The sequence below is a fragment of the Zalophus californianus genome, chromosome 1, assembly GCF_009762305.2.
Source record: "Zalophus californianus isolate mZalCal1 chromosome 1, mZalCal1.pri.v2, whole genome shotgun sequence".
Taxonomy (NCBI): Eukaryota; Metazoa; Chordata; class Mammalia; order Carnivora; family Otariidae; genus Zalophus; species Zalophus californianus.
This window is the reverse complement of record NC_045595.1, coordinates 96,463,273-96,477,595: the sequence shown is the minus strand read 5'-3', so window position 1 is coordinate 96,477,595 and position 14,323 is coordinate 96,463,273. Positions and strand designations below refer to the sequence as shown.

At 49.2% G+C, this 14,323-nt stretch overlaps 1 protein-coding gene across 6 annotated transcripts in view; it reads right to left on the bottom strand.

Moving 5' to 3' along the window:
• The window catches only part of CLSTN2 (calsyntenin 2), a 647,841-nt gene that overhangs the window by 36,818 nt on the left and 596,700 nt on the right, over positions 1 to 14,323 (bottom strand). For all 6 annotated transcript variants that reach the window (XM_027584719.2, XM_027584723.2, XM_027584720.2 and 3 more), the window contains one exon: positions 5,810 to 5,976. In XM_027584719.2, the coding sequence (XP_027440520.2) occupies positions 5,810 to 5,976 (167 nt within the window). The remainder of the gene's footprint in view (positions 1 to 5,809; positions 5,977 to 14,323) is intronic.

Sequence of the window (14,323 nt, the reverse complement as noted above, 5' to 3'; positions counted from 1 at the left end):
ACACATAGATCAATGGAACAAAATGGAGAGCCCAGAAATGGACCCTCAACTCTATGGTCAACTCATCTTCGACAAAGCAGGAAAGAATGTGCAATGGAAAAAAGACAGTCTCTTCAACAAATGGTGTTGGGAAAATTGGACACCCACATGCAGAAGAATGAAACTGGACCATTTCCTTACACCACACACAAAAATAGACTCAAAATGGATGAGACCTAAATGTGAGACAGGAGTCCACCAACATCCTAAAGGAGATCACAGGCAGCAACCTCTTCGACCTCAGCCGCAGCAACTTCTTCCTAGAAACATCGCGAAAGGCAAGGGAAGCAAGGGCAACAATGAACTATTGGAACCTCATCAAGATAAAAAGCTTTTGCACAGCAAAAGAAACGGTCCACAAAACCAAAAGACAACCTACAGAATGGTAGAAGATATTTGCAAATGACATATCAGATAAAGGGCTAGTATCCAAAATCTATAAAGAACTTCTTAAACTCAATGCCCAAAGAACAAATAATCCGATCAAGAAATGGGCAGAAGGCATGAACAGATATTTTTTCCAAAGAAGACATCCAAACGGCCAACAGACCCATGAAAAATTACTCAACATCGCTTGGCATCAGGGAAATCCAAATCAAAACCTCAATGAGATACCACCTCACACCAGTCAGAATGGCTAAAATTAACAAGTCAGGAAAGGACAGATGTTGGCAGGGATGCGGAGAAAGGCGATCGCTCCTACAGTGTTGGTGGGAATGCAAGCTGGCACAGCCACTCTGGAAAACAGTATGGAGGTTCTTCAAAAAGTTGAAAATGGAGCTACCATACGATCCAGCAATTGCACTACTGGGTATTTACCCCAAAGATACAAATGTAGGGATCCGAAGAGGTACGTGCACCCCGATGTTTATAGCAGCAATGTCCACAGTAGCCAAACTGTGGGAAGAGCCAAGATGTCCATTGACAGATGAATGGATAAAGAAGATGTGGTATATTGGAATAGTATGCAGCCATCAAAAAGAATGAAATCTTGCCATTTGCAACGACGTGGATAGAACTGGAGAGTATTATGCTGAGTGAAATAAGTCAATCAGAGAAAGACATGTATCATATGAGCTCACTGATATGAGGAATTCCTAATCTCAGGAAACTAACTGAGGGTTGTTGGAGTGGTGGGGGGTGGGAGGGATGGGGTGGCTGGGTGATAGACATTGGGGAGGGTATGTGCTATGCTGAGCGCTGTGAATTGTGTAAGACTGTTGAATCACAGACCTGTACCTCTGCAGCAAATAATACATTATATGTTAAAGAAAGAAGAAGAAGAAGATAGCAGGAGGGGGGGAAGAAGAATGAAGGGGGGAAATCAGAGGGGGAGACGAACCATGAGAGACTGTGGACTCTGAGAAACAAACTGAGGGTTCTAGAGGGGAGGGGGGGTGTGGGGATGGGTTAGCCTGGTGATGGGTATTAAAGAGGGCACGTTCTGCGTGGAGCACTGGGTGTTATGCACAAACTGAATCATGGAACACTACACCAAAAACTAATGATGTAATGTATGGTGATTAACATAACAATAAAAAAATCTTAAAAAAATAAAATAATGGGGATAGCAGTATCTACCTGGTCCGGGTGCTTAAACGAAATAATGTGTATAATGAAACTAGTGCTTAAATTGTTCAGTCTGAGGTAGTTTTTTTGTTTTTTTTTGTTTTTATCATTCTTAACACTGTAATTATTTCTGCACAGAGTCTTTGCCCACACAGGTGCTTCTGTCTTCACTGCTGCTCTTCCCCTATGATCCAGTCTTTTCTGCCCTCCGTGCCCTGAGCAGGGTATCTCTGGTCTGGGAGGTCTGGCCACAAGCACCAGTCCCTCTGTTGGGTTTGGGAGTCCCCGGTTACACGTGCAGGTGATGCCACAGTCATCCGCTGAGTTGGCTTCTCCCTTGCTGTGGAGGACTCACTACCGGAGTGTGCTCAGCCTTAGAGCTGCCCTGTTTTGAGTGTTGCACAAATCATCCATTTTAGATTTGAGCAGATTCAAGTTCATTCTTCTAAAATACCACTTACGTTCCCACATGTTCTTCTGCCTCTCTACCTCCCCCCAACCCCACCCTGCCGCATCCCTGCTATAGCAGAGTCATGGTGCTGTTGCTGTCTGTCTGCCTGCCTCCCCCAGGCAACTGTGAGCACCTTGAGGCCAGGGTCTACTGACTTTTCCTCGGGGTCCCCACAGGATCTAGCACATGAGAAATAGGAGACAAAATGATAAGTCCTGTGGTGGAGGCTGATCCAAACTTTGCATAAGGGCTGAACAGGAGAATCGTGGGGCGCCTGGCTGGCTCAGTAGGAAGAGCATGTGACTCTTGATCTGGGGGTTGTGAATTTGAGTCGCATGTTGGGTATAGAGATTACTTTTTTTTTTTAAAGATTTATTTATTTATTTGACAGAGAGAGCAAGCATGAGGCGGAGTGGCAGGCAGAGGGAGAAGCAGGCTTCCCGCTGAGCGGGGAGCCTGATGCGGGGCTCGATCCCAGGACCCTGGGACCATGACCTGAGCCAAAGGCAGCCGCTTAATGACAGAGCCACCCAGGCGCCCTGGGTGTAGAGATTAAACTTAAAAAAAAAATCCAAACAGTTCTTCCAGAAGGTTGAATGAGCAACATCCCGTGGCCATCAGCAGAGGGCATGTCCCCACTGCAGCCACCAGACAAGAGGATGGATGGGCTAGGTGTTGGCTCTCCAGTTAATAACCCTGGTCTGGCCACCTGAGCACCCTGAGGACTGCCACAGGCCATGAAGGTGGGTACTGGCCGAGCCATCCATATAGTCCTTGTAGGATCAGTAAGACCTTCCACCAAAGTAAGTTGTTTTTGTTTTTTTTAAATTGCAGTGTTCCCAGCCCTGTGGCATGACTGAGGGTAGGTCTCTGTGTAGAACACAGAATGGCATTAGCATTATCACAGGGACAGGAGGTGGCTTCCTGGGGCCCCAGCAAAGGGTGTCGCACTCATTCTCTTTTGGAAAACTGTGCTGTGGCCATGGGGATTCCTTTCTTGGAGCCAAGAAGCTGCTAGACAGATGGCCTTTGGGAGCAGTCAGTTCTCCCAGAGGGTCAGCCGGTGTCACCAGGCACCTAGCAGGCTGGGACATCAGTGAGATCCTTGTCCAAAGCCCAGGCCTATTCCTCAAGGGGAAGCTGGCTGTGGCACTCCAGGCACCTTGCCATTCACTGGGCCACCTGCCAGCCCCTCTGGGTTGGGCCAGATGAAGACCTGCCACACTCGAGGCCCCTCTGCCGTAACTGTCACCCAGGCTTAGCTTTCAAAAGAAGCTGGCACAGTGGCAACGCCACGGGCAAGGCCAGCCCAGCTGGAGAAGGGAACTGTGATTTGCTGAGAACCTACTCATTAGGTTTACAAGGGAGATCTCTATGTATGTCTATCTGTATCCGTCAGCTCATCTGTACATATACATATCTTTTCTATATCTCTCTATAGCTTATATATAACATATACATAAAATCCAATTCCCACAACATCACAACAAAATATACTTTAATGCATGAGGGAATTGGGGCTTAAAGGATTAAATTACTTTGCCCAAGGTCACCCAGCAAGTATTTGTATTATGGTTTGAACCGAGGGGTGCCTTGCCCCAAAGGTGTTTGCTCTTTCCCACTCCTCCACACTGTGGGTGTGACAAATTGGCAGGCATGATGCTACGAAAATCAGAACAGGGGAGTCTTCAGGGATGTGGCTACTCCACAGTGTCAGTGTCTTGTATGGGTACGAGACAGTAACCGCCCCAACCGTTCAATGACCCCAGACATGCGGGCCATATTCTGGACTAGGCATGATCCAGAGGAAAACAAGTCAAAAGAGGAACCCGTGCTGGGCCCTGTGAGCAGACGGGAAGTTTTGTTAATCACAGGAGGCCCTCCCCTTCCTTTGACTAACCAGGGAGGAGGGAGGAGGCCAGAAACCAGGAAAAAGACAAATAGTCATTACTCAGAAATGAAATGAGAGATAAATGGAGGAAGGGCAAGAAGCAAGGAAGTCTGAATCATTTTCAAGAATGCTTTCAAATCTGAGTTGCTGGTGTGGAGGAAGGAGCACAGACTTATTTTGGGCAAGTCCCTGAGCCCCAGTCTCCTTATTTCTGAAGTGGGGCCATAACATTTAATCTGTTGTGAGGAGTAGGGATAATGAACTTAGAATAGTCCCCAGGAGGGACACCATGAATTGTGTGTCTTATCATTAACTTCCCCTGCAGTGCTCTAGTTCTTGCCAGCTGGGCCCTAAGGATGGAAAAGTATCCTCTGCAGTGACTGGTTATCAACAGGTGGCATCTGGAAAAGTCGAAGAGCCTCGGTACCCCGTGGCTCTGTGTGCCACTGAGTTCACAACCCCCTCTTTTCATAGGCTCTGACTGCTCTGTAGAGGTGGTATGCCTCTTAATTTATCATTCTAGAATGTGTGGCTTTTCGGTCCAGTATCCTCGCTTTATTTGTCCTGTAGAGCTTGAATCCTGAAACTGTGGTCTGATGGGGTGCTCCAGAGCAGAGCAGATCCACATGGATTACAAGGGTCAGCATGGGCCACTGACTTCCCCGAAGACAAGAGGCTGGGGACGTTCAGCTTTGTGTGCCCCCAACCCAGCCCAGAACCAATACGTGGATGTCCATGGCATGTTTGGAGTGACCGCAGCTTAAAGAAAAGCATGACGTGCTCAGGTCACAAGACCCTCCATGACTCCCCATGTCAGAGCCTCACCAGCCCCACTGGCATCGAAAATAAAGGTGCTGTCTGTGGGAGGGGGGACTCCCTGTTCAGGAGAGGTGGGCAGGCCCAGGGTAGGCTGGTAGAAGACAGGGGTGTAGGGGCAACCTATGCTCTGGTCACACCATCCTTGGGAAATGGCCCTATAAAGGAAACCCCCAGAGCTGGGGGGGAGGGGAGTGGCTTGTGGTGCTGTCCTGTGCTTCGGGAGGCAGAGGGTGGCCTGTCTGCTCTCACTGGGGTCCGTTAGGATTGAGCAGGGGCTACAATGATGTTTACTCAGCTCTTTGCTCGGGTTCCCAGAGGCTCCCTGCTGGCAGGAGCTCCTAAGGTCCAGGTGAGGCCAGAACTATCCCGGCCATGGGTGGGGGAGGTGGGCAGGACACTCACAGCAGATATTTAGCTATGCGAGTCCTGACCCTCAGGAGGTGCTTTTCTCAGAACGCAGCTTTGGTTCTTTTGGATCCCATGAATGTCTTTATTTTGCATGAATCTGCTCACCTTCCCTTTGCCAGAGATTGCTTGAAGCCCAATCTGTGCTTCAATTTCACAACCTGAGACCGAGCGACCTCCTTATCTGCTTTCTCATTCCAGCCCACCCAGGCTGACCTTCTTCCTAATTTATATTTAACAAGGACAAACATTTCATTCTACTTTCAAGTATTTTCGAAATATATTCTTGCATGCTGCTTCTGTTCCTTTGGCAAACAGACAACAAAGCAACCCACCAATCCAGGAACAGCTGAAATAGAACCATTCCCTTCTGGTAGATATCGGACTGGTGCCTGCTCTTGGGTAGTGAACCGATGACACACAAGGGCTTCATCTAGGAATTTCAGGACACAGCGGAAGTCCCCCAGGGAAGTCACCGTCACGAACTTCCCCACTGTTGCCAGCACCTTTGCCACCACACCATCTCTGGGCAACTCGACAGGGGAGGACTCTATTTCCTGAGTGCGCAGGCGCTGGGTAGCCTCTAACCCCCTAAGTCCATGTCTTGTTGGCGGCGAGGCTAGCTCTGTCCTTACCTTTATTCCTTGGCCGAGGCTTTCCAGGGAATTAATATCCAGTCCTTCCTTGCAGGCCTGCAGGCAGGAGATCACCTTCTGACTCTCCATTTTGCCAGGGCGGATAGTGAGACTGGCCAGGCTGCCGTGGAAGAATTGAGCAAACCGCGGTTTGGTGACTTCTCCTCCTGAAAGTGAAAGCAGCACGGTCATTTGCCCTGTGGAGACTGGGTCCGAAACACCACTTCATGGCACGATCTGGCCGGGGGACCAAGGACACAGTGACTATGTCCCCTCAACCTGAGCTTTTCCTGCAGAGGGGTAAGCTCAGCAGCCAGCCTCGAAACACAAGGATATTACCTGCCGTCAAGACCTTGGCGCTCCCCAGCGGCACCTGATTTAGAAATCCTGGAATTCCTGGATTGGAAATAGCTGCCTTCAGAGGCGTGCACTGCGTTAGAAGACAGAAAGGAACCCCCAAAGAGTAAAACTGGGTGGGAGAAGGAAGATGCCACCGACGGGAGGCCTGCTGTGTGGCGGGCTGTCTGCTGGGGACTTCATCTGAGCAAGCCTGCAAAGAAGGGACCCTTGTTTCCCACTCACACGCGAAGAACCCTGAGGCTCAGACAGGTTGAGGGACTTGCCCCAGGACACACAGCTGAACGCTGGAGCTGGCCCTCTACTCCCGGTCTGTCTGACCCCAAAGCTGGCGTTTGCTGCCCTATATTCCACAGGGAGTTTGGCCGGCAGTCGAGGAATCCTGGAGCTAATGGGCTCTGGCTCTCTTGCAATGAACTGATCTCGTACCCGCTTAAACTCAAGTTCTTTGGCAGATGAGGACTTCCTGGATTCTGTTCTACCTCTTTGTTCTCATTGCCTACTTCTTGTTTTCCACTGTTCTCTCTACAGGCTGAGCCAAGTCCTGTCTGAGCTCAGGTCTGCTCTGTGGCACAGGATACCGTTCAACACTGCTCATGTCAAGGTCCCTCCTTCCGCTTTCTCCCTGCTTTTCTCAAGGTCTCTAAAGTAAAAGCTCCCCTCAGGTTCATCTGAGTCCTCACCTCTTCCAGGAGGCCTTCCCCACAGCCTTCACTGAGCACAGCCCCTTCCGTCTCTGGGCAGCCTACACCGACAGACTAGCCTTGATCTTGCACTTCTGTCTCTTCAGAGAGGTAGCGGGACATATGAGAAAGGTGGCTGTGGGTCAAACTCCAGCTTCGTTAATTCCCTGGGAAGGTTTTGTAAACCCCGAGCCTCTGCTTGCTTATGGGAGGACAGTCCCAGGTTTTGGCTCCTGGCTCCCCGGTCCTCTCTCCGAGGGCTCCTGTGGCCCCCCCCGGACCTAGCTCCTGCAATGCACCCCTAACGAAGCGCATTCCAGCGAGACACCACCACAGAGGGCAAATTTCTGACTCTTTCTACTAGAGTGACACCACAGTGACTTCTCTCTTCCTTCCTTCCACAAGCCACTCTGTGCCAGCAGAGCCTGGACCTCAGCTGGAGGGGTGGAGGGCTGTCCCCAGGTCACTCTACCTCAGCCCGGGGGTAGTAGATGCTCCTAACGCCCGCATTCCTATATTCTTGAGAGTGCTCTCTACTTCTCAGTAGCTAATCCTTTGTTGTTCCCATTCTCTATTGTAGTTAATAATTCTCTACATTGACCTGTTGAAATCGCAGTGTAGTTTTTCTCCCGTGATTGAGTCCACACCGACACACACTCTATGTTAGCATGCATGACTTTGCTCACAACTATTCCTCTTCACACTAAGATACCACCTCCAAACGGCTTAGATTAGGCAAATCCCATGGTCCTTCAAGGCCCCTTCAGCCCTCTGTCCCCTGCTTGCACACAGAAACCTTTCAGGAGCCACCCTGTGTACCATGCCCTTCCTCTGTCCGGAGCCCCCTGCCCACCCTGTCCTCTCCTTGCCCTGAGCCCTGGAGCACTGACTTCATTTGAACGTACCCTCAGAACCCAGCATTGCTAACGGTTTACATGTGTGGCTTTTATGTCCTCAATAGCCTGTTACTGTGGTTCTCAACCTTGGCTGCACATTTTAATCACCTGGGGAATCTTTAAAAAGTCAAACTGATTCTGGTGCTTGGTCCCACCCCGAGAGATTGTAACTTAATTGGCGTGGGGAGTTTCAGAAGCTCCTCAGGTGCATTAAATGTGAAGTCAAGGTTAGGAATCACTGGCTGTAAGCTTCTGAGGTTGGGTCTTCTGCACACTCCTGTGTGATCTCTCTCCTTTATGCCACCCGCAGGCTTACTCTGGCTACCCTTCCCACACTGCTAGAATGTATTTGTGTAAGTCTCTCTCCTGGGTAGCAGGGAGCACTCATGCATTTTTCATTTTAATGAAGATGATACAGAGCAGGTAGTAATAAGGGCCGAGGGCTGCACCGGGCACTTTGCATAAGTTGGCTCATTTATTCCCTTCAATAGCACAGGGCCCCCGTGTGGTCCCAGCATGCTGCAGCCTGCCTGGCACACAGCAGACCTTTCATAACTGTTTCCTGAACTGAAAGAGATGTTGAATTAATGCCAGCAGAGTAGTGGTCATTGTGGAGTCTCTCCAACGCCCATCTCACCTCTGTCCTCTTGCAGCGGCAGCCCAGAGGTTGGGGGGAGTTGACTTGAATTCCAGGGATGGATTCTATTTAGTCACAGCTAATCAGGTTTTCCTGTTCCCCTCACTCCGGTGACTGAGTCAGGTGATGACTTCAGATGATGCCGATCAGTACCTGTATCCACTAAGCCACCGAGGTTGGCCCAGCAGTGATCAGGAGACCAAAATCAGGCCAATGAGATGAGAGGAGAAATTAACTGGCAGCCCTTGGGAAAAGGGCCTCCATTTTCTCTCCAGAAAGTTTCTGGAACCTCCTCTTGCTCTCTTCCCTGGAGATGATTACGTGAAGGAGGAAGGCTTCGAGTGGCTGCAGCCATCTTGTAGGCAGACCAGAGCTGACCAAGGTGACGCATGAAGGAGGGCAGACCCGGGAGAGTCATAGCAGAGGCCCGGGTGGACCTCCCTCCTCATGCTCTTACCACAGCACATCCTCAACCGTGGAAGCCAATCATCCACCTTTATGGTTTAAGCCATTTTGACTCACACTGTTGTTCCCTACCACCAAAAACATCTTCACTTTAGAAACGAAAGGAGAAGGTTCTATTGAAGTTCTCAGTCCACAAGGAACTCCAAACAGATCTGCCTTTGAGGAATGCTCTGACATGGCAATGACTTGAGAGTGAGGGGGAACCCATCTCGGGCCTTCTATTCTGGGTCCTCAAAGCCCCCATAGGTAAAGCACCCCTCAGTGCCATTAGCATGTTCCTGCCCCAGCAAAGGGGCACTTCTGTTGACCTGCAGAAAGAAGGGTGTGAATGTGGGTACGCATGGTGGAGCTGCCACTCTCCAGGGCATCCAGATGGCCACCTCTTCCCTGCTTTGTCCACCCTGTGTCCCCTCAGAGCAGCGGACGCAGCAACTATCATTTACTGGGTATGCACTATGTCTTCCACACGGTGCCAAGTCCTCCACATACATCATCTTACTGAGCCTTCACCAAACTCTTGGGAGGGAGGTACTTATTCTGTAGTTAGAGTTGAGCAAACCCAGACTGAGAGAGAAGTAAGCGGCTCAAGGCCACGCAAGTAGGAAGTGGTGAAGGGTGGGCGCCTCGGGCATGTGTGCATTCAGCCACGCACGGGGCCAGCTGGGGCATCCTGGAGTACTGGCCGGCCCTAGCCAGGGTGAGGCTGACAGAGAGCCCCTGCAAGGGCTCACTCTGCAGCTCCATGTTTAAAGGCCAAACTTCGCAACTCTCTTGGATGCTAAGACATTTTCCTACACACCATTTTCCCTCAGCAAAACATTCATGTTCTGTATTTTTGATTCAAGAATCCCAGATCTGTGATGTACTCTATTCATTAGTGATGCAGCTCCAGGAAATTGATTCAATTAGCACTTTGCAATAGGAGGCCAGCATAAAATGTGAAATATATTTGCACTCAGGGATGGCTGTGATGCAGGATTTAAAAAAAAATAGATACATTGAAAATCTCTTTCTTTTTAATATCTGAGGTGTCTTCATAAACCACATGGCTCCTCTGTTAACATTTAGACACAAACATGCTCATGAATTATTTTAAGAAAAAAAACATAACCTGATTTCTTACACAAAGAACTTTCTCTACATGTTTGTGAGTGTGATTTTGGGTTCCTGAGGCTAGATCTGCACACATTTTTAAAGTGTTTGCTGAAAGCCTAGCCTTCTGTTAGATTCAGCTAATTATAAGATATGACCATGCTCTCTAGGAACTTATATTTAGTTGGGAGAATAAAGTATAGACACTGGGAAAATAAAAATGTAAGAGTAAATAGCCAGTGCAATAGATGATCTAAGGCAGGGCATGACTGATTTCCAAACAAATGCTACAGATGAGGTGTCCAACAGATCGGAGGGGAAAAAATAATAGCCATTATCTAGGAGGCCCTTAAAACATGGCAGGTTCTTTCGTGTGCTATTTTATTTAATACTTAAGTGGCAGGACAGTATGTTTGAGACCTTAGCCTCTATTCTTTTGATTTTACCCTCTCTGTAGACACATAGCTGGCTTGTGCTCATTGCCACAGGGAGGGTTGTGACAAGGAGAAGAGCAGATGGGGCTTAAAGCTGAGTTTCTTCCCCAGTTTTGTTTCCAGAAGTCTAAACCCTAGGAGGGTGGGGAAGATCTGGGTATGGATCCACATTTGGGGAAAAGTAGAAGAAGAAAATGTGGCTTCCCGCAGATGAGAAAATGTCACCCTTGACTAGGAGGGGGGCTGGCAGGGAGGTGGTGGAGGGGGGTAAGGCACAGGGGTGCAGAGCGAGGCACCTGGAGCCAGCCACCTGAGCTGAGCCTTGGCTGGGGAGCACGATGCTAGAGGGGATGTTGGCCTGTCGCATCTGGACAGATAGGCAGATGGACTGCAGATGGTCTTAGAGAGAGAGCATGACAAGCACGGGAGATATTTTTGTGCCCCTAAGTAAGACGAGGAGATACTGAGAGAGCTGCCAGCCCCGGAAGACCATTAGTGACAGGACCGAAGAGGTGAGCGCCATTTCCGTGGACACCTGCACGGGACGATACCTGGAGGCCCCCCGGCACCCTAGCCCCACATAAATACCCCTGAAATCAGCTGGCACCAAGGAAATGGAACAATTTCCAATTTGCCAAGGTTAACTCTCCCCCTCTCAGATGGAAGAGGGGCTCGAAATGAAACAAAGATGGCTGTGGAAAAAACAATTTTTCTTTGTGAATTCAGATTCCTACGTGCTAAACTTCTAACTCCTTTTCCTGATAATGTTTTCCGAGTTCGATAACTTGCCCACGGCTACGCAGCCAGGAATTAGTGAAGCCCAGATTCAGACTCAGGTCTGGCTCGCTTGCAAGTCTTGGACCTCCATGCCGCATGATAGATGTGGCTGGGAGGCTTCAAAGAGGATTCCTTGGAGGATGTAGTAATTGGGCTGCTTCAAGAAGATGGGGACAGGCTGAGACTGACACAATGCTGGGGGAGAATGTCCGATTACACTGGCTTCTGGGGACACGGAAGGGCTTCAGCAGCAATTATTCTGAGCCAGAATTTGCACTGGGACTGAATTCCCCCTCAGCTTTCCGTCAACTGAGAGATAGGGCCCACCCACCTCAAGAGCTTTTGAACCACTTCCCTGTAAGTATAAGTAGAAGATGCGCGTGGTGTGAAGGTGCTGTCTCCTCCCTCCGCGAAGCGCGTGCAGGATGCTTCTGCTCTTTCGCTTCCCGCTGTCCTTCCCACAGCTGTTTAGTCTGAGCAACACATGGAGCCAAGGGGGCGGCCGCGTTTCCTCTTGCTTGAGTCGAATGCTGCTCTATGCCTGGCTTGTGGATGGGGACGCCCCTCAATGAACACAATTTCATGGATGGCTGGGTATCAATTTTGAGCAATGCAAATGGTGAGACCGTCTGAAATCTTGCTTTCCCTCATTTCCTCATTTCGGTGATGGAGACACCCACGGAACGTGAAGACTAAGTGAAGTGTGTAATAGACCCCCAGAAGCTGTAGCTTCAAAGCTGTCCACACAGCCCCGGGGGGCAGCAGCTGTAGACAGCAGGTAACTTGTGGAGACAGATGATGTGCAGTTGCAGCTGACCATGACCATTCTCAGCAGGCTTTCTCAACGCTTTCCGTGTCTATGTATCCATTTCTCCAGCCTCTCCAGCAGACGTTTCATATATAGCATGTTCTAAGCCGTAAACCGTATGACTATAGATGACCCCAAAAACCGTCTCTGTGGGGTTGGGGACCTGAATTCATGGAATTGGAAGGGCCCTCATATATTATCCAGGAGATCCCCTTCATTTTCCAGATGAAGAACTGAGGATTACAGAGGCAAGACACTTTTCAAAGACCCAGAGCAGTAAGGAGGGTCTGGAATTCTCTTCTAGCTCCAAGTTCAACCCTCCCTACACTGAACTGTGATGGGCCTGTAGTTACCTTTAGGCCTCAGCTTGACTTTGTCCAGTCTGTGGGAAAAATGCCCTGGGAGTTTCCTCAAGTGATTTGACTCCAGATTCCAGAATCCTCTGGTCTTCCGTACTTGGATATGCAATGTCGTCTCGCCATACATTGTCTCTAGAAGTAGGGGTGGTGTAGCAGTGCAAGCAAGGGTAAGGGTTCTGGTGGCAGAGACCCGGCTGCAAATCCAGGCTCTGTGTGGCCCTAGCAAAGCACTTCTCTCCTCTCTGTTTTCTCATCTGCAAAGTGGGGATCCCATTCTTATCCAGGCAATAGGGTTGTGACAGGGGAAGGCATGCATTTAGCTCCGCACAGTGTAGGAACTCAAAAATGGAGCAAGTCGTAGGGGCAGCATGAACCAAGGGACTCAAACATGAGATTACATGATGTGAGTTTTCTCTATCTTTCCCTTAAGTGGCTTCCCCCCCACCCCCGGTGTATCTCTCAGAGAAGCTAAAACAATACTGTTTTTGCTCCAAGATCCTTGTCAGATTTTCTAATTAATATCATCTTCAGAATGAGACATAAAGTTAGAATTACAACTCGTGTTTCCAGACATGAATTTTAAAGCAGACTTCATCCATGTCTTCTTTAAACTAATATGCCCTCACGTCAGATTAACTCCAGGGCCTAGAACAATCTTTTCTTGATTTTTTTGATATGTTAATATTAAGAGACACCTTGTTAGTCATCCCTGTGTGTCAGACCACAAACCATACACCTTTGTCAAAACAGCTTAAAAAATGTGAGGTAATTCAACAAACATTAGCTATTGACCTTCTCTGTTGACCTACTGGAGTAGGGGGAAAGGTGAGGAGAGTGGAATCTGGGCACGCAGACAGTCCTTGTCTTAGCTTAGCTGAGGATGGAGACCTGCATCAGTAACTCCAACAAGATACTTCCCAAAGAGTGTTCCAAGAACACCGTCTCACAAAGAGTGAGTTCTGTAGTGAAACACGATTGAGAAACAAGGGTTAAGTATTATCAAACAGACTGCTTGATTGGTGGGCTTTTGAGAACTTTTAATAAGCTAACGAACATTGTGACCCTCCCACGTGGTGGTATGGGGATAATTGATGCAGTTTCCCAGCCTTGACCATGATGGCCTCCTTGTGGAAGGGGCATCCTGTGGTACTGGAGCTTCCCAAAGCCCTCCCTGGGAAATGCCCTCCTGAATCTAAGGCAGACTATGGTAGCACATGCCTCTTTCTTCCAGCAGCAGAGACCCTAGGGATGTAGAATAATTTCAACACAGACTTTATTAAGATAACTTGTACTAAATTAGACCAAGCTTATTAAGTGAAGGCATGTACTCCAAGTCCCTGCACTAATTTTGGTGTCTGGCGACAAGATGACCTGGAAATGTGCACCAGATCTCAGGACCACCTGTGGCTCCAACTCCCCTCTGTCGGAAGATGACACGCTATTGATTATTGCAACTCTCAGGGTTACTTCTGCCTTTTTATCCCACTTTTGACCGTTCCCGTTCTTTACCTTGGCTCCTCCCAAAAGCCACAGTGGGAGTTCTCTATCTGTCCCTTAACAAGAAGTTCTAATTGTTAGAGCCATCCCTTTCTCTACCTCCTGGGGCTTTATTTGTTAAGTAAGGGGTAGGACTCAGCAAGACCAGGAGCTAGGGTCAAAAGGTCTCCTCGTCTGAGACCAGGATAGTGTCATAGTCAGGAGCAGGCAAAGCTGGATGCTCTAGGGAGGCCAAGGTCCGAAGCACTGGAGGAGAGTCCCCGGCAGAAGTAGGGATGAAGTGGTTGCTGGGGGCGGGTGACAGGTAAGGAGGCCTGCAATGAGATCCACCAAGAGGAGATGAGGATCAGGGAGGGAGCAAGGTGGTGGCTTCTTGACGGCATGCCGAGAGTTGTGTTTCTGAAACCTGGTTAGCCACGTCGCTGAAAGAACCCTTACAGATGCCACACATAGAGATGCTTTGGTTGTGGTGTTGCGGGAGAGGTGGCCCAGACTTGCACCTGCTGGGG